General features: G+C 40.2%; 1 protein-coding gene and 1 long non-coding RNA gene across 8 annotated transcripts; both read right to left on the reverse strand.

The window, feature by feature from the left end:
- Positions 1 to 995: 995 nt before the first annotated feature.
- On the reverse strand, positions 996 to 3,312 carry Ent1 (Equilibrative nucleoside transporter 1). Its single transcript, XM_017089380.4, has 4 exons — positions 2,829 to 3,312; positions 2,296 to 2,596; positions 1,772 to 2,242; positions 996 to 1,718 (listed from the first exon to the last, which is right to left on the reverse strand). Exons 1-4 carry the CDS (start codon positions 3,102 to 3,104, stop codon positions 1,324 to 1,326), a joined length of 1,443 nt encoding a protein of 480 aa, XP_016944869.2. The 5' UTR covers positions 3,105 to 3,312; the 3' UTR covers positions 996 to 1,323.
- An 8,227-nt stretch (positions 3,313 to 11,539) lies between these two features.
- Positions 11,540 to 13,150, reverse strand: LOC118877396 (uncharacterized). 7 transcript variants are annotated; one of them, XR_011605933.1, is made up of 4 exons: positions 12,958 to 13,092; positions 12,391 to 12,669; positions 12,083 to 12,289; positions 11,540 to 11,999 (listed from the first exon to the last, which is right to left on the reverse strand). It is a non-coding gene; the product is annotated as an uncharacterized lncRNA (long non-coding RNA). The 7 variants fall into 7 exon arrangements; XR_011605934.1 differs by having other exon boundaries at positions 11,542 to 11,999; positions 12,391 to 12,569; positions 13,036 to 13,150; XR_010655381.2 differs by having other exon boundaries at positions 11,542 to 11,999; positions 12,391 to 12,569; positions 12,958 to 13,102.
- Between the last annotated feature and the right edge of the window lie 7,155 nt (positions 13,151 to 20,305).

Raw genomic sequence — 20,305 nt, forward strand, 5'->3', positions numbered from 1 at the left:
AAAATGAGATTTAAATTGAAAAGCAAAATGGGTGTCAAACACCAGAAAACCGAAGGGCAGCGTAAGATTTCGAAGGAAACAAAATAAATACGGAAACCATTTAGGCCATAACGGAGGAGCAGAATACGTTTTGAGCAGAGCAACTGACGAATTTGTGGTTGCCTATAACTTAAACTAGTTAAATAAATGTTTAGACTTACCCTAGAGTTATATATAAATCTACATACATATTGAGGAACCGAACCCCATTGTTGCAATAATATTGCCAAGGCACTTATAAAACGTTTACCGAAACAAAACTCTTGATGTTAGCAAGAATTTATAATAACGTTTACTTATAACTAGTAAAATGAATTAACAAATTAATAAGATATACCCATGAACACTATTCGCCCTGTACTAAATGAAGTTGTAAACAGTTTACGAGCAACACGATTTTTTCGGGTTTTTTCCAGATATTTTTGCAAATCGTTTTGGCTTGCTTTTGTGCCCCAATCAGTGCGCGAAATTGAAGAAGATATGGGGAAAGATTGCCCTTTTAATAATATTTTGAGGACTATAATAACCCACATTGATCAAAATTAATTTTTCAGGATTATAAAATATTACTTTTTAATAACTTTTAATTTCATTGAAATAATGAAGGAAAAGCCAGGAATAATATTCTAAATAAATTGATTGCATTAGCCTAACACTCACTTTATTGAAGCATACTTTTGGGATGATGTGTAAAGTTTGAGAAGCATTGGACTTCGTTTAAAATTGTTAGAGCACAGGAGAAGCCAGCTCGTTGATCACTTAGAAAGATGATCTTTCGAAGGATTTATTTCTATCTAAAAATTGCAAGTTTTCAAAAATCGATTTTCAGTCTTTAAGCAGTCAGAAACAGTGACTATCTTACTGCAACTACCTTATTGGTGAAGATTTCCTGTAAAAACAAAACCCTTTGCAGTCAATGTTACCATGGAGTTCATTAGTTAAATCAAAGAATAATGTCAAAAGGAAAACAAATAAAATTTATCCACATTGTTGTTGTGATCCGCAGAAAAACTAAAATAAACGTTAAACCAAGAAAATAGCAGCGTTTTGAATTTGGTTAAAAAATGGTCTTATTTCTAGCACATAAAAAAAACTTTAAAACTTACATCTTGGCAACATGAAACAGTAAAGATGATAAAAAAAGAGTTGAGCAGAATTAGAAAGACTTCGAAAACACCTCTTACTTATACGATATGGAAACAATACCAGGTAAAATGACACTATAAGCTTAAAGATTATATAATTTCCTAAGGCACCATCGGCAGACTCATTGTGTTGGCGAGATCACAGCATCTGAACAAATACCAGGCTGAGCAGCGATCCTACAGCCATGCCGCAACTCAAAGCGGCCGCCATAATTGAGGAAGCCAGCTCCTTTTCGTGCTGCTTCACACTTTTTGGTGCCATTATGAGTAGTATGTTTGTAAAGTAGCCGTTGGACAAGGCAAACAAGACCATCATTGCAATGAAAGAGTAGTCGTGCTTCACCAAAACGGGAAGAAAGTTGTGCTCGCTGGAGTTGGAACACAGGAAGAACGGAACGAACGCCATGCGCACCACGGTAAATAACAGCGAGGTGTTTTGGTTTATGGGTCGCTCCAGCCAGCCAGCAAAAAGACGCCCAAAATAGTCGCCACAGTTGAAGATCAGATAGTTTACCACGGGCAAATAGTAGACATCTGACAGGAAACGGTTTAAAAGACCAGTCTTGGAAAATCCGTTTTTAACTCACCTGTCCACTCGCTGTGTTCATGCTCAGACTGCATTAGCACTGTAACCGCCGGATAGACAGACAGTGTAGTAGTGTAGAGAAGCGCTAAGCAAGCAGCGTGCAAATATATCTTCGACATAACCTGCCACAGAATTGGCTCGAGCGGCAAGCCCTCTGCTCCTTCATTCCGACTGTGTGAAGGCACTGCCCGGATGACCTTGTACTTGTCGCCACCCTCGAGGTAATACCTGAAGAAGGGCTGTCTCGCCAGGATGACGTAGCACACAATGCACAGCAGGATGAGCACTCCGCCCACGATGAAAAAGATGAAAGCGGTAGTATTGGGGCCCGTGTCAAAAGCAAGCACAAGAATGAAGGCCAGGGCAGTTAGAATACCTCCCAGGGCCTGTCCGCTGACCACGGCGGTGATGAATTCGGAGGGAAACAGTCCTGCGACTCCGTAAAGGGCTCCAGACATGGTAGCAGCAGATACTTGAAAATATGAATGTTAAAAACAGGTTTAATTAATAGATTCATTTACTCACCATTTAGCAGCACCACAATTATGAGCGTTATCAGGAAGAACTGCTCCTGCCACGTATCCGTGTTGACCTCCACGAAGCCAGTGGTGACCCCAAACAATACGAGAATCACCCACAGCGTGCCCAGCATCTTGGTCCGCAGCGACACATGATGGCCGTAAATGGCATTCAGCAGTAGGAAGGTAGTTCCCGAAATAGTGGCCGTCAAAGCCAAGTCGCAGGTGAAGCTCTTCTGCAGCGGGGTGAGCTCCTCGTCCGGATCGGTGGCGTTAATCGATGCATTCCGAAACTTGTACTTCCAGTACTGAAAGAGAAACAGAGAGGTAAAATCCTGAGTCAGCGGAAAACAAAGAAAAGCGAGAAAAGAGAGTTATCGTCTCAGTAGTCGTAAAAAAAAAACAACAACAAAGCTGATAAGCAGCGCGCCTTAGAATTGCGCTTGGCCCAGTTGTTCAGCTGTTTGGATTCCACATGTCCGAAGTTCATTACGATTGACTAGGATGCGGGCGTGGAAATTTTCCATTCATCGAACTCACATCTTCGGCGGTCACAAAGAAGTTCCAGGGGGTCATGGTCCCAATGCCCAGCAGGTAGAACACGAAGTAGGTGAAGAGGCGGCCGCTGGTGGGTTCGTTGGACACCAGGACCACTTCGTCCTGCTGGCGCTCCAGGAGGCATCGCTCATCCGCCAGGTTGTACTCCTGGTGATCCTGCGGACGAAAGGCGGGAACGAAGCTGCCTTCCGAGCCCAGGATCTCGTCATCCTCGTCCTGGGCGCCCACCAAGGGCCGGGTGTCACTGCTTTCCGGCATTGAATTGCACTATTGTTATTTGCAAACAGCCGAATTACTCATTAGTCTACAACGCCATCGACGACTTTGTGCAATTTCCTGTATTGGCTGATGTTTACTTATATGTCTAGTAATCAGTGCATGTGCATTCAAACTGCAGTCAATATGTAAAAAACGAAGAACTTGGTTCAACAATAATAAATACGACGAAAAAACTGACTGAGCCTCGGTCGCGGATGATTTTTAACAACAAAATTATTATTATTATTATTATCGATATTATTATCGACAACTTCGATATTTCTCTTGCAGTGATCAGTGATTTTCTGAGATATTTTCACGTAAGTCGGCAAAACGTAAGTGTCAGTAAAAAAGTGAGACAGCCTCAGCGTAAGTGTCAGTAAAAAAGGGAGATGGAAGATGCGAACGTAAGTGTCAACAAAACGTAAGCCAACGTAAGTGTCAGTAAAAAAGGGAGATGCAAGATCTGCTCAACCCACAGCCAGCTATCGAATATTTTGAGTGCATCCAAGGAATCTCACTAACGCCACATAACCATTTGACCGAGTTGGCAGCCCTTGGCGCCAAATGTTATAAGATTCAAACAACATTTAGCCACCTCTTATTTGTCTCTCCTTTCAGGGGCTGTGTAATTGCATTTCATTTGGGAAACGAGCAGAACATCCACCTCAAATCGTAATTTAATTGCCAGCCAAAGCAGCAACAATAAAAAACACCAATATCAAGCAGCCCCTAGAGCTGATGATGAATGAATGCAATTTGTATTTAATCAATAAGCACGCCCCGCAGTGTTTTAAATCAGCGCACAGCTTCGTTTTACGGCTTAGCGCCAGTCGCAGGATGCGATCCGACCGCCCACCCCCCTACACCCATTGGGCAGTTGGGAAATTTTAATTGGATTTGCATTCGCGATCGTCCCGAAACCGGTTAACACATGCTCCATCTCTCTTCTGCGCCCCTCGACGGCCTGGACATAAATTTATTTTTAATTTACTTATGCGCGAATTTGCGAGCTCTGCCCTGCGGTTGTTTGATTTGCGAATTAAACTGAAAGGGGTCTTGAAGGAAGAGCAGAAAGGGGGACTCGTTAGCGCAGATGGGCAGGAGAAAAAGGAGGAGGAACAGCAGAGGATGTGTCCAAGGATCGAGGGGCCCTACTCCTCCGACTTCGATTGTCATCGCCGGGCTTGCAAATTAGATTAGTTCATAATGATCCCGAGGGGGTTTCGTATCCCAGAGAGAGGCGTGTCATCTCATTAATTCCGTAAAAATGCTCCCCCGACTCCCCAACTCCAGAGGCCCAATCAATCTTCCAAGGAGATTCCCCGATTCCAATTCCCCTTCGCAGGCCACACACTCAGCCTCGGTCGGCTGGCAATTTAAAAATCACATTAAATTAGTCAGCAAGAAATCACCGCAACGAAACCATCAACAAATCATCTCAAATTAAATTCATTCACAGAGTGGAAGTGGATGTGGATGTGGCTGGGCTGATGAGTAGCCAGTCAGTTTGAGCAACTCATCTCCCATTCATGCCAACGGGTAGCACCGAGCCCCACTAGCACAGTTGGCAATTAATAAAAATGTAAATTCAATTAAATTTATATGACAGCTGGCTGTCAGAAGAGCTCAAATTAAAAATTACTAACAAGACCTGTTCCACATCCGAGCCGAGAGCTTCTCGTACTTCCCCTGTCGAGAGGAGCTACTTGACGAAAAGCCTCGGGTGCAGGCCACGCTTAATTAAAAATCCAACAACTCCGGCTCACAGGCGGAGATGATGGAGATTGGCCAGTGGATATGGATGCCACCCGCCCTCTTCCCGCTCTCCACGCTCCACGGTCCACGTTTCGGTATGGGGCAATTCTCATTTGCCGGACTTCAATTTGAGTGACGTCCTCCGACCACCCGGGGTGATCTTGGCTCTGCTCCAAAAGATCCCTGGCCTTTCGGGTAGCCAAGTGGCAGTTGTTTGGGTCGCTTGACAGCCGCCGTTTAGCATGGAAAGTTGCGGGGGGAAAGGCCATGTGGCTAAGCCGAGATAAGTCAGAAAATATACTTATAAGATTTTTTTAAGCCATAATAAAAAAAAGAAAAAAAAAACACAAAGGCAATGGATTAATAAAAAGATATCAATATTTCCAAAGCTTAAATTGTTCTTCGCATTTTTTGGAGTTTAAAAAACAATTAAGTCAAACAAAAATTTACTTAGCTGCGTTAACTTTATAAGCTGTTCCTAACGCTGTTCATGAACAATTTTAAGTTTAGCTTGAATCCACTTTTTTTTAAATACTTGTAGTTTTTTTTTAACAACTTTGAAATAACGGACTGCAAAACCAGCCGCAATCTAGCTTTATTTCGGCCTTTTTGGCATGCCTGGAAACCGTTAGCTTTGGATCATCGCTAACTGGCGGATCACACAGAATGGAGACGAGGAGATTTCGCTAATAGCAGAAGCCCAGAGATACCGGATCCAAGTCGGCAGAGCGGCGGGACCGCCTAGTAATTAATAAATTAAAAACAAACCAACATGCACATGACATCGACGTTGAGCAGGAAGAAAAATAAGAGGAGGAGGGGGCCAAAAATTAGCCGAGAGGTAAAATTAGGCGGGCCAAAGGATAATCAAATGCTGATTTATGGCAATTTGCAGCCAACATTTGATCCCCGGGAACCTCCCTCGCTCTCAACTTCCGGTGCCAGAAATTAACGAACGCCAGCTGTGTGAGGTCCTGGCGCTCCAACTGACCCTTTACCATGACCATCTCCATGTCCATGCTGCCTTCGTGTGTGTGTGAAAATTAGTAGCTAATTTGGCTTGTCATCATTATCGTGTGTTGTGCAAACATTTGTCCGTCTGGCTGACGTGGTGAGAGCTCCGCTGGATGGGATCCGCTGGATCCGTCGGCGAAACAGGAGAGCTCCAAGCCAAACAAGACGAGCATGACTTGGCATGGGCATTGCTGTAGGTCGCCCCTCCCCATCCGCCCTCTCGGGGGGCTTCACATAGCCTTAGTGGGTTATTAATTGAGTTCTGAGGCATTTACATGGAGTTGAGTGATCCCAGATGAGGTCATCCTGACCGAGATCAGCTAGCCATGAAAATCAATCAAAGAAAGTCTGTTCCTCAACTAATAGTTAAGCAGAGAGTTCGTGTCTTAAAAAATATGAATGTCAAAGAAAAGGCTAAAAAACAATACGAAAATTAAATTTCATTCCCAGAAAAACCATTAAAAATTATGAGAAGTTGATAAAAACTTTTACTAACATCTGTTTCATTAATGTCAGCCACTAATTAAAAAGCATGGCAGATCAAATCTTTGGCGAAACCCCAATGATTTGCGAATTTTCATTCTGTGTTGCCCAGTGTATATCAGTAATTAAGCGTTTCAAAGCCATCCAAGCGTAGCCCACATTCATTGCCGTATTCAAGAAGCTAACAATCTTGTGAGCTGTCCAATTAATAGCGGCATTCTGCATATTCATGATCCGCTCGATCAATAATCGTCGATCGCGGAGATCGACCCACGCCCGATTCAAAGCGGTAACTTTGGGGGCGTGTCCCGGCATTAAACGTTATTCAAAATTATGCAAATGAAGGCGAGACATGTCAAAATGATTAAGTCTCGGATGCTGCGGGGAAGGCGGAGAAACGGGGAAGAAAGAGGGCTGAAACGAAAGACTTAGGCAACGAACTCGTTTCTGCCGCCACAAGCGGAAGCGAGAAGGGAAAAAGACAGACTGAGTCCGAAACACCGCCATAAATTGATTCATAATTCGCATTCGCAACGATTAATGCTAATCAAATTAATTAAAAAGCCGCCTAAGCAGAAGTATGCATTTTTGGCATGATTAATGAGGCAGGGTCCGCGAATTCGGCTCTCAGGCAATTAGCTAAATACATGCTTCGATTTCGTTTCCGCCCCGGTTTCAAGTTCAATGACAGCCACCAAAATACTGAAAATCGGCGAAAAGATTACTCTAATCAAGTGTCTGACCTTAAGCGAACCTTTTTGCCAGATAATCAGGTAATGCGGCAAATGAATGGACCTTAATCTCATTAGAAACAATTTCCTTCGATTCGTACGTGGGGAGCTGCGAAATCGTTGATAATTTCGCCGAGGGGAAGAAGTGTGTGAAAATGAGGAATCGATTTTGATTACAAGCCACAGAAATTGAAATCGAATTTGTTGGGGGCGTGGCTCGCGATGATTTATTCTGCTCTCCGAAATTTTGCGGAAAACAAACACAAATCGAAGCTTACACGAGTCGAGTGTGTAAATTTACCTCCACTCAGCGAACTGTTCGGCGGCATTAAAAAACCCCCCACGTTTACATATCAATTTGAGTGGCAAGCAGCCTGCTAAGCTGGCCAGAAAATAAATTGCAATATACGTTTTTGCACCCCCTCCACGAACCCTTAACCCTTGGTTGGCCCCTCCACACGCGAGTTCTCGAGAACGTGCAAAATACTTTTTCGAGTCGCGGCGCTAATCAAATTTAGAAAAAATATACCCGAGCAAAAGCGAAACGAACTGCGCTATGGCGGCAGCGAAACTTATTCAATTACCCACTTTGGGTCTCATATGCATTCAAATTAAATTATGCTGCAGCAACACCAACAATGGCCAGTTCAGGATAGAACAATAACAACAATGTTGGCCGTGGCTATTACAGCCATAAACCCGACAAACACGAATCGCGTGCAGAAACAATTTAAAAAACAATCAGCTCTGCCAATGGCACCGTAAAATGTATCAAACGACCGAGAGACCAGATCCCCGACCTCAACCATGGAGCGCTGTCTGCCACCCACTGCAAGATGTGTGGGGGATATCGGTGAAATAGGGGAACTCGGGAAACTAGGGGAGTACCAGGATCAGGCAACAGGGAACAGCAGGCTTTTGCGACTGGCGGCCACTTTAACACTTACCCCAAAATGGTAAAAGTTTAAGTAAACAAAAGTTGAGTGGAATGCTCGAAGATGGAAATGCTCTTCCGGCGAGGAAACCGGGTGGAAGGGTCCATCGGACGAGAAATAGAGGTTGGTTTTAAAAGACCCTACATAAAGAAGATAAAAGAAAAATGTATACGGATTATAAAAGTCTATATAGACAATTTTTTATTTTTCGGGTAAATATTTACAATTATGTTTGTTACTATAAAGAAATTGTTTGAAATCGTATGCAAGTTCCAACTGGGTATTGAATATAGTTAAAATATAGTATTAAATACTCGTATTACCAAATCTTATAATGGTTACCACAATCTAATGTATAATCTGTCAGAATTTAAAGAGTTTTAGAAATTACTTAAATTTTCTTTAGATCTTCTATTCCCTATTTATACCGTAAATGTGATTCTGAGGCAACTAATTTATAGTTTTGTATAGGAATAAATATGAAAACACATTTTTAGCATATTTAACAGTCGCCAAAGTCGAAACTTCTCTCTCTTCCGGCCCCTTTTATGCGTTTCATTTTGATTTCATGTAAATTGCCTGTCGACGACAACAACACCAAACACCAACAGAACAACAACACAGACAGCGACAACAACTACAGCAACAGCAACAAGAAACCACGACAATGAAAAACTTCCCACACCAACAACACGTTACTCTCTTTCGAACGTAGGTTTCCGATTGGCTGACTCCGCCGAAGGGGCGTGGCCCCAAGCAGCCAGAGAAGAGGTAACCACTGTGAGAGCGAGAGAGGCGCACCTGGGAAAGAGAAACTGCGAGAGCGGCAGGTGTCGCCGGTGCAATTTGGAACGATGCCTCCGCCTAATGGAAGAGTTGATTTTGAGTCAAATTAAATAAGCTACCTCTGGGATTGTTTGAATGTTTGTTGGGGTTTCTGATTACCAATCAGTGGTGGGTAAATGGGGGAGGGAGAAAGAGAAATGGAGAGAAAAAGGGAACAAACAAGGCAAACAAGCGACGGCAAAGATGTAAAAATAAAAATGTTTTAGTAACCTTTCTTTTCTTTTAATCAATGCTTTGGATTTTAAATCTATGGAAAGTTTTCATAATTTAATTATTTTATAAATATTTGAATTTCAAAATAGAAAAAAGGGAACCTAAAACAACATTACTTACAGAAGAGATGCCAAAAATGTTAACATGACATTTCTACATATAACAGATTTTAGTTTATACTATTAAAAATATATCTTATGTTGAACAAACAACATTTAAGGCTTTGAATATTTGAATGGGGCTATAATAACGAAACCTAAATAATTATATTAGTCGCAGGAAAAACTTCCTAAGGCTCCAGTTCAGTAAGATTAAATGTGCAATTTTTAATAAGTTGCTCATTAATAACCATTTTGAATTCTTCGCAATAGCGACACTCCCTCCACCAATTAGCTCTAATTGAATATGCATTGCTAAATGACTGTCAACTGGTCGCACACTCTCCATACAAAGTAGATGACACCTTAAGAACGATCCGGTGAGCGATCCAACCGCCGATCGATCGATCGATCAGTTTGGCCCTCTTCGGAGGAACTCGTTTCGCCCATGCCTATCTTTGGGGTCCCCAGAACGTTGAGTGGATGCTGATGTCCGAGAATCACGAGTCGAGGATCGGGGAGGGGCAATCACAGATCGAATGCCAATCACGCGTCAATTGCAAAGGCCAATGGCCATAAAGATGGGATCTCCGATCGCCGAGATATACATAGTCAGATGGAGATGGCGAAACGCCTGTCAATGTTGATGAGTTGATTCTGCGGTTGACAGCCAGAGGTCCTTATGCAGGAGCAGCTCCATCCCGCACTGCACATTCCCCAATTCCCCCAGGGACTGACATATGCCCCTGGGTCGCTTATCTTTGTTATACGGCTCTCGTTGGTTTTACGACTCGCCGTACCGGGCCATATCGTACACCCCGAGCTGTGATACAGCCATTAACAATTTATTAGTGTTGTCTATCCCGTGTTTTCGGATGTATCATGAGTCACGTGCGGGCTTTTGACGGGTGGTCGTGAGTCATTGATCTTTTTCAAAGCCCATTACGATCACTTGGCCGAAGAATTCTTCTCCTTATCAGACTCCAATTCAATTAAGCGAACAATCAATTATGATTTGTCACGCGAGCACCGAAAATAAGTCGCAAGTTTGGGACAGCACCTCTGGTTCCTTGTACTCCTCTTATCACATGACGCGGGCCTCTCGTTTTATGTTCGACATTTCTTAATTATTGATTCTATGTTTTCGCTACCTTTTGAAGATTGAAACATGTGTTCTGGGACCGCGACTACGAAACGGAAATGAAATTAATTGGAAAAGTGCGTAGGGCAAAGGAATATTTGGGGGTAAACCCAGAAATAGTGAGGTCACCCATTTCTAATGTCATCAGATCTTTGATCGAATTTCCTGCTCTATATTTTATAACAATATTTTAGTGCAATGTTGTACGAAAGTTTTATAAGACTAAATTTAATCTTGAGAAACAGTTTAGTGTTCGTACTGAGCTTACCTTAAGGTGATATTAAAAATATTTAATTTAATTAATTAATTCCTAAGCAAGTACATACCTGGAGAGATTCTTGATGCACTGCACCCTGGAGTCCAGCTCCTTCAATCACTCCACAAACATCAACATACACACCGACTAGATTATCCGCGGAGACTTCCGGTCAACAAATTCATCGACTGCTATAGCACCCAGGTCGTGAATTTGTAGCTAGAACTAATTGGGAATTATAGGTACCCATCGAGGAGAATGTTTTTTGTATATGATATTATCGATGACGTGGCCATTTTTTAATGTAATTGTTATTACATTTAAATTAGTTACACATTATTATAACATAATCAAACATTCAACGTGTTTTATATGTTGTTACTTGCAAGATTTATGTTGAATATTGCATATTTGTTTTTGCATTTATGAAGTCAATTGTTTAATCTTGCTTGTTGGAATTTAGTATTCTTTCTTGATCGAAGAATATTGAGTAGCTTCACTGATAAAAAAAACGTAGTAAATCCAAATATTTCATATTCAACCCAAATATTTTTCGCTTTGATTTTCATCCATTGCGGTTTTTATTAAATTTAAATATGCGCATATTAACCTTTTTTTCCATATTAAATTTAAATATTTTCGGAATAGATTTTAATATTTTAAATATTTAAGTTAAATATAAGCCATATTTAAATTAAATACAATGCATATTTCTATTTAATATTATGACTATTTGATTTTAAATTTTTAAAATTTGAATTAAATAGTACACGTGTTTAATATAAATAGAAACCATATTAAATTCTAAAATTTTAATAGTTAAATGAATAACCGAAATATTAAAATTCAATATAAGTCGTATTAAGATTCAATACTTGACATATTTATTCAAAATATGCCAATCATAATATTAAATATGATAAGTATTCAAATATTTTTGGTACACTAAAAAAAATTAGTACACAAATTTTATTTCTGTTTTTTCGATTTTATTTAAACATTTATTTTTCATTACGGCTTGCTGGAAGGTACAAATAATACAGTTACACTTATATTTATTTTACAGAGATCTGTATAAAACATATTTTTTAGCATTTACATCATACATACATGTGCATTGGATGGCTTGAAAACTCTTAAATGTTTTTTAAGAACTAATACATTTTTAATTATTCCACATTCATATGCCTGCAAATGGTTGCATGTTTTAACTTCTATAGCATTACACGCTACATACACAGTTGTCAATTCATAAACGAAAGAAAGTACTTTAAACAATCTTAGAGTATTACCAATCTTAATAGCTAAACACTAATTAGTTTTGTAAGTTATCTGCGAAATAAATAGTAAGATAAAAAAGAAAATTATAGATTTCGTTTTAAAGAGATCAATCAAAATATGAATGGTTAAAGATTTGGACCTGAAAGAAAACAACAAAAGAGCACAAAAAAAATAAATAAAAAGACAAAATCCGAATGTAGTCTGACTAAAATTATAAATTACCAATTCCGGCGCCCGCGAGTCAGCATATTTTGGCCATGCTTTCAAAAGCTCAGCTCCATCGAAAGTTTTCACATCCTTACGCCGAGTATGGGTTTTATTCTTAACAGGAACCTCCAATATTTTATCCAGTTTTATATGCTTCGTTCTGGAATTTGTATATTTGGCATATATGTACATATGTTGGGTCGAGAATGTATTTGTTTGCCACTGCGAGGAATGATATAGAAAAAATGTATTATTTAATTTAAAACCTACTTTGCCGTATTCTTACTTTTAAAAATGTATTTATTTCTACGTTTTTTACTTACCTATGACTTTGCCAGGAACGGTAAACGCACGCTGTGTGTGGGTAGATGTGTTGCAGAAAATGTACATGTGTGTGTTCGCTAAGGCACGCTCAACTTTGTTGGCGACCAAGCAACGGTAAACGCACGGTGTGGGATATGTATGTGTGTGTAGCTGCATTTGATTGTACGTTCATACGTTTCTGAGAACCGAAAATTTTAATCCACTTAATAATTAATACATTCTACGTGCATATGTATGTATATGTATGCGTGTAACGGCGCGCGCTAATTTGTTGTATTCTAGGAAAACGCAGTACGAGTAAAATATTTTTGATAATTTTAATTTAACTTTTATACACACATATGCACATATTAATTTTTAGACTATTTTCACTTTAAAAAAGATACGACACGTCCTACTTTTTTGGCTGCAATTATGAAATGGCAAGCGTCGTGCCGTGTTGAGAAAGCGGAATCAATTGTACATATGTACATATGTACATATGTATGGCCGAATACAGTTTAAAGAAAAGACATGCCGCGAAAAATGTACTTTTTGGCATTGAATGTTGCTGCCAACATACACACTTATTTATTTAAAGAAACTTCACATGATTTTTTGATAGCGCGATCAAGTTTAATTTTATATTTGTATGCCAACTTCACTTTTATAAAGACCCGACACGTCCAACTTCTTCGGCTGCAACTCTTCAATAACGCGTCGTTTAGTGATCAAGAAGAAGAGTCATTGATCAAAGCAAACGCGAAAGAATGTGTGTAGGATAGAACAAAAAAAAACCGCCAAAAATTATCTTAGCGCCTTCGTTTTTGTTCTGCCCATTTACATACGTACATACATATGTACATATGTCAATTTACTTTAATGTATATAAATTTGTTTTTAAAAATGTATAATGTTTGGTCTGAACAAATGTATGGACATGAGTATACAGTTTATGAAATAAATCTTTTTGTTAAAGTCAGCTTAAAATATTTATTTTAAATATTATCGTACTTAAAAACGGACATGGCAGAAACTAATATTTAAATATGAAACATATTTAAATGTGATAGTACAAATAAAATACATTTTAATTAATTAATTTGTACGTAAATATAAAAGATATCTTCTTGAGGTGTTTTTATTTGATATAAACATTGAAAAACCCTTTCAAATTGACACTTTCTTTATTATTATTACAAACATTTTTATTTTAAATATTAAAAACTTTAAAATAAAATAATTTGAATACTCAAAATTAATATGAAACATTTTTAATTTAAATACGGATTTTTTTAATTCTGAAAATATTAACGATAAATATAATATTTTTAAAAATAAATATAAACAAATTTAAATTAAACATGCTCTTCTTTGATTTAAATATTTTAGTATTAAACTATGCAATTTAATATGTTTCGTATTTAATACAATGTTTTTTGTATTAAATTTAAATACGAAATATGAAATTTTTGATTCAATATGCGGATATTTAAATGTACTATTCCATTTTTTTATCAGTGTTCCTAACGGAAACATTCTCTTTTGAATTGGTTTGGGAACTCGCATTCAAAAGAGCGGCTGATTGTGTAACTGTGGCACAGACAATAAATTGAGATCTCAAGAGGTTCCTTCTTCCTTTTTTGAAAAACCCCATGACATGTACACTTCGTGACCCAGTGAACCGCGCTTGTAATGCTATCAATAATTAAGTGCCACTGCCACCTTCAACGGACATCGATGTGGCAGCCGCTGGAGAGGAATAGGAGCTGGATCATGTAGAGTGGTAGGGAGAGCAGGGAGTCCAGGAAGAGGAGACCCCTGAGCAAGAGGCTGGGGGCAGGAGCCAACGAATTCTTAATAAGCGACGTCTGCTGCATAAATTTGCAGCCAAAAACAAACATTCCAATCGAATGTGTTCCGCCGAAAAAAAAGTGTGGTGTAACAACTGATAAGTACCTTAGGAAAGAGATATAACCATTATACAAACTTTTAAACAAAACTTGTTAATGTAATCCCTTTTTAAAAAATTAGATACAAAAATTTCGTTGTCAATTTAAACCTCCCAGGCCTAATTTAATTTTACGAAATTGTTTTAAAAATCAACAGCAATAATGTAATGTTGTAACGCTTCGTTCCAATTTTTAACTCAAAACTAGTTTTTTCGAAAATTGAGTGCAGTTTATCTTTCTTGTAACCCATTTTTGACTTGATATTTCTACCAAACCATACATTTTGGCCATTATACCCTGACCAAAAAGGAGTCCGATCCACAGACGGTGCGTAGCACACGCAATGCAAAAATCTTGTTGCAGGCTGTAACAAGTGGGCGGGGCAGGACAGGGGCGGGAGGGTCTTGCAACATGTGCAAATGCGCATGCGTAATTATTGAAACAAGTTAATTACTGCGAAGGTGCCTCCGACTCGGACTGCGGGTGCGGACTCGGAGTCGAGTGGCTCGCTTTGGCCATTCGATATTCGATATTCGACTAATGTATGCAAGCCAGTGCATTCCAGAGTTGGACACAGTCCACTCGCAGATCCTTTTAAGGCCGGGCTTCGAAGGCTTTGGGCCAGGACAGTTGCCAGGTTGCTGGCTTGCTGGACTGCTGGATTGCAGCTGCAGCAGCGTGATCAAAGTGTGAAATGACTTGTTGCTGTGTGATACCTGAATACAAATTGCTTGATGCCTCCGATCGGCTTCACCGAAAACGATCTTTGCCTTCTCTATCCGACGATCGAACCTTAATTAAGTTGTTCTCCAGTGGCTTCTTGAGAAGCGGGCCTAGCGACTATTCCGCTAACCACTGACAAATGATAATGTGCGAACCAAGTTATCGCTAAACCATTATCTCACAATCTTATGACATGGTAGTTTGGTAGGTATGATCGATTGACCTCTAAAAATCAAAGGGTAGAGCACTAGGTAACACCTAAACTACTCTAAAAAGAGTTTCGGTTTTTAATTTACATTTGTCCCTTGCTAGACCAATCTATTCTTTTTCGAACGTCTTTGTTACTAGTTTTATCAATCACATTTCAAGAACCCACGAAATACCCAAATAAATTTAGTTTAATTAAAAAGCATAAGAATGTTGTGTTCGTAGCGATAACGACATGACTGAGATTAGGTCGAGGGCTAACCCCAATGAGTGTCCAAAACCACCGAAACCGTTTGAGATTATCGCACTTCGGGCAGGGAGATATCGCCACCAAAACGGACGTCAATCATATTCAATTAAAATCAATTTGTCTGTCGCTTTACGCTAGAAATAAATAAATAAGTGTCTAACAATAAGAGATGACCTCGTTCGTGGTTCGATTTGACATGTTAGGGGCAGTCGAGCACTGATTCCCCCTTGCTCCAAATTTTCCCTCCCCTGTCTTATCGGATCCATTTAAAGATGTCCCAGAAAGAAATGTAAACTGTCTGCAAGCCGAACTTGTACTTCTATCTGTTAACAGATAAGAATCGATTCCCTATAAGTAAGAAGAATTCTCCGTGTAGCCTGGCAAATCAGATAAGCGGGGTGGGGGATCCCCTAGCACGCGTCCATAACAGATGGCAATCAAAGCCGCTGCCTCGATCTCCAATTAGCTAATAGAAAAGAGCCACAAAAAGAAGCCCCACGATGAGAATAATACCCAAGAGCCGAGGAAGACGGCCAAGATCAGCGCTCCACGGGTAGCCTTTGTTATGGCCAACTAATTATGAGAGTCTATCGATTAATAATAAAAGGAGTCGCCATGGTAGTTCCACTTTATTTGCATTTTTAATTTGTTCCTAATTAAATATTCATCTCTCTGTGCATCTCACGCTGTGTCACTTTACGGCACTTGATTTATTCGAATCTCCCCTGATTAATTGAAGCCGACTCGCGGGAGAAAGTCGGCGAGGTATATGGCATAGTATATATGGGGAAAGAGAGCCTCTTTCCACTATTAGGGCTCGTTAAGAGAGTCTGAGACTGGAGGTGCGTCCTACATTCTCATTTGCTACGGTTTATTTTTACGCTTGAGCCGCATAATTTAATAACCCTCACCTCGGGAATCGGGGATCGAAAGGAAGGCGGGGGAGGGGCTACCTATATGAGTGCTGGCCCGTTCCGAAGACAAATGGGTTTATTATAAGTATGATGGCTGGAAAAATTTATGCGCGCTATTAAATTGTTTATTAAACGACCGCACCAAGCCCCAAATGGCGAAAAATAAATCGCTTTTCACTCTACACAATCTTAACTCTCCGTTCCATCCCCCTTCCGAAAATGAAAAAGCCGAAGAAGTTGGGAGCTACTGCTCGGGCTGTTGATGAACTCATTTGTCAACGTCACCTTCCCGACTTTCCGACTTGGCGTCCTCCCGGAGATCTCCCTCCGAGGTAACCTCAGCCCATCTATTTAATTACCAATATATGTAGGCAAGTAGCCTCCGCATAATTGCATTGGCTCGCACCACCTTCTTGGCCGGGCTGTTAAGTGGGGACAGTGGGGATAAGTCTGGGGAACCGGCAAGGATACTACCTAACTTGAGATCACATTGAACTATCTTTTAGTTTTTATTAAATTTAATCTTTGCACATATTTCTAAGGGTAGAAAAACTCCCTTAAAGCAAAACGGGCTTATATAATGTCTTAACCATATTCCGCAAGGATGTTGCCCATCTTGGAATCGCATTAAGCCTCTTTGTAAATTATATTAAACTTAATTTTGGCACATATTCCTAAGGTATAAACACTTCTTTATAAGCAAAGCGGTTTATGTTGTTTCTTTTCCAAAATCCAAATGAAACACAAGCCTTGATATTATAAAAAAATCCTTTAAAGTCTTTTTCTGTTTAAAAACAACTACTTAGTAGGTTCTTATAAAATTTGTTCATTACTAACCAGACTTCACTGTACTTCAGAGACGTTAGCGACCACCAAGCTTGATTCTGTGCGAAACGGAAGCCGAGCTTAGCGCGAAATTAAATTTAAAGTGCGGGACCCAGAGAAGGCTTTGCAACTCATAAATGAAGGGGCATGGGCATGGAGTATCTGCCTCCTCCAGAATGAGTGACTGACTGGCTGACGGACTGGCTGACAGGCCACGTATGAAATTTACATTCATTAGCTCGTTATCAATCTTTATGCCCCTCGTTGCCAACTTTTCGCTCGGCTCCCTTTGGACCTGCGGCTAATTACAAAAAGTAATTATGTTTGAACCCCAACATAATGCTGCAAACGGCGCCACAAAGGACCGAAAGGGGCAGCGAGTGCTCCTCCGAAGACCGCGTGAAATCAATAAATTAAATATGCAAACTGGCCATCGACTGGCGGATAGGAGGAGCAGAGGGCCAAGGAGGAAGGATCCTAGATTAACGAGCCACAACTTCAGCCCGAAAGGGGCGTGTCCGTCATACGGAAGCCAGGCCAAAATGGGGAAACGGGGGAGGGGGACTGCAGCGGGCACTCAACATCATTTACAAGTCAATAAAATCAATTTGGGCAGCCGAAGAACAAACAAATTGCCGACAGGCAACAACACAATAGCACACACACAGGATATTAGCATTAGGGGCACAGAAACACATCCACGTATCTTATATCTTATAGGGCACGGCTCCGGCCACAGACCAATTATAATTCTAACGATAGCCTCGAACGGAACAGAAGGTTCCCTCTCCCGCTCCCTTTTCCCATTCGACTCGGGGGACCAGAAGCCGGCCTCTAATTAATCAATTAAATAAAATTCAACTAATGCGATGATCGGAGTGGTGTGAGGGAAGCGAAGAAGAAGGATGACAAAAGGGATAAGAGAGGATTCTGATCCCAAAGTGTTGCATATCCCATCAACAGCTGCCCCTGGTCAAAACACAAACGAAACCCGAACTGGACAACGCATATCTAACCCATTGGGTAGATAAAAAGGATACAATGCAAGCAATGACTATATAACGATCAGGGTGACCTTTCTTTGATAATACCGTTGATGATGCAAGATAAATAAATTTCGTCACTGACCATTAGCTAAAGAAGAATTGCTTAATTTACTTTATATTGACAATTTAATTTTTTCACTTTTAAATTTTAATTCTGAAAAATGAGAACATACCTTTTTTGGTCTTTACTTCACTGCAGTTACCGCTTTAAACCCATTAAACGGTTTAAGTGTGTTTAATTAACCCCAGATAAATAATTACGAATTTTTTGAAATCGACATTTTACTCCACCCGAATTTTCAAAATTTCAACTGACCACGGGGCTTCAATTGGTCTGGGAAATTATAATTATACTTAATTCCTTTAAAACAATATGAAGATAAAATTTAATAATTTTAATTGATGCACATTAAACTCGAATTATCCGAAATATGCATTTTTTGTTTTGCCAAATTCAACAAAACGTTCGAAATAAAACGAAAAGCAGGTGGGGAATTATGACGAGATTCCATTGGAGGGGGATCAGGGGCAATTAAGTAGCACAGTAGTCGGTACACGCACTAATTACCAAAGCATTTCACATTTTTATTTTGCCAGAAAGGAGTGGAAAACTAGGGGCCATGAGAGAGTTTCCACAATTGGATTTACGAACAAATGAAATTACTTCGCTTTCGTTTTAATTGCCGCCTGCTTATTGGCCAGGAATGTGTACGTGTATATACATAATCAGCCAAGCAGAGGGGCCTTATCGTTGGCTGGAAATCTGGCGATTTTGGGTTGCATAAACCAGTTAATAACCCGCTTCCGCCCAAGTCAATTTCGGGCCTACACGACAATTGAGTGAAAATGCAATGTCGCCGCAACTAACGAAAGCAACGAAAGCAAGACAAATCGTCGTATCAAATTACCAAATAATGATCTGGGGGAGGGCCAAGGAAGTGGCAGCTATACCTGGTACTCAGCCATCAACCGTCGGCATTATGTATATACTTACAGTATAGCCATCAGGCGACAGTTTTGTTGGGTGATTATGTCACACGCCCTGCTCACCGAGTGAACCGCAGCCATTTGTAATTGAATTAATGCCGGGGCCTGGGATCTGGAATAGTTGGATGGTTGGGTGTACTATTTATGGGCCGGGTGACGGGCGGGGCCTTATCGCCAACATTTCATCGCGCGACTCCAGTAACCCTAACTAATCGCACGTAATTAAATATAATTTGGTATCGTTTACAGTTGCGTTTCGTTTGCTACACCATTTTCACTGCCTTGAGTTTTCGGCGGGTGAGGGAAATCTATGTCGAAGTAATGCTTGTAATTGGGTAACTTTTTTGGGTAAATTCCATAAATAATAACGACACAAATTGCTCACAGTTTGCAGGGTAAAACGGTGTGGGAAAGGAACTTATAGGACAGGCACCGCCTCAAATATTTCTGTATATCCAAAACTTTAAAAAACAAGTGATAACAACAGATCTGAAGCTGTAATTTTGGTCACTGCAATATAGAGTGCGACGTTATAGTTAATACAATATTGCTTTAAGCTTTTTAGGCATGATGGTAACCATCTACGAAACAATCAGCTATTCCTTAAAGGATACCATCTTGCGATGAGAAGGTCTGGGGCTTTCATATCCTAATGGAAGGCCCCTCATATCAAACTCATCCTCCCAGCTGGCAAATGGCAACTGGTAAATGCTTCTATCTAAGCTGCATAATGGCCATAATGAATAAGACACCTCGGACAGCCGATAGGGACCGGCCAGGCAGACTTGGCCACTTGGCTGCAATTTGTTTGATATCGGCCAGGAGGAAAACATCGAGCGACTTACGGGGGAAAAGAAGGAAAAAAGAAAAACGCGGAGCAGAAATGAAATTATTTAATTGCGCAATTAAGTGCACATTTGTAACGTTTTGCGCGACATCTGTCCCATGTGCAGGAGTGGATGCAGACCCACGGCCACAGCTCCGAGTAGAAGTCGAAGTCGGGACCGGAAATTCAATTGTTGAGATAATAA

The sequence above is a fragment of the Drosophila suzukii genome, chromosome 2L (genome assembly GCF_043229965.1).
Source record: "Drosophila suzukii chromosome 2L, CBGP_Dsuzu_IsoJpt1.0, whole genome shotgun sequence".
NCBI lineage: Eukaryota > Metazoa > Arthropoda > Insecta > Diptera > Drosophilidae > Drosophila > Drosophila suzukii.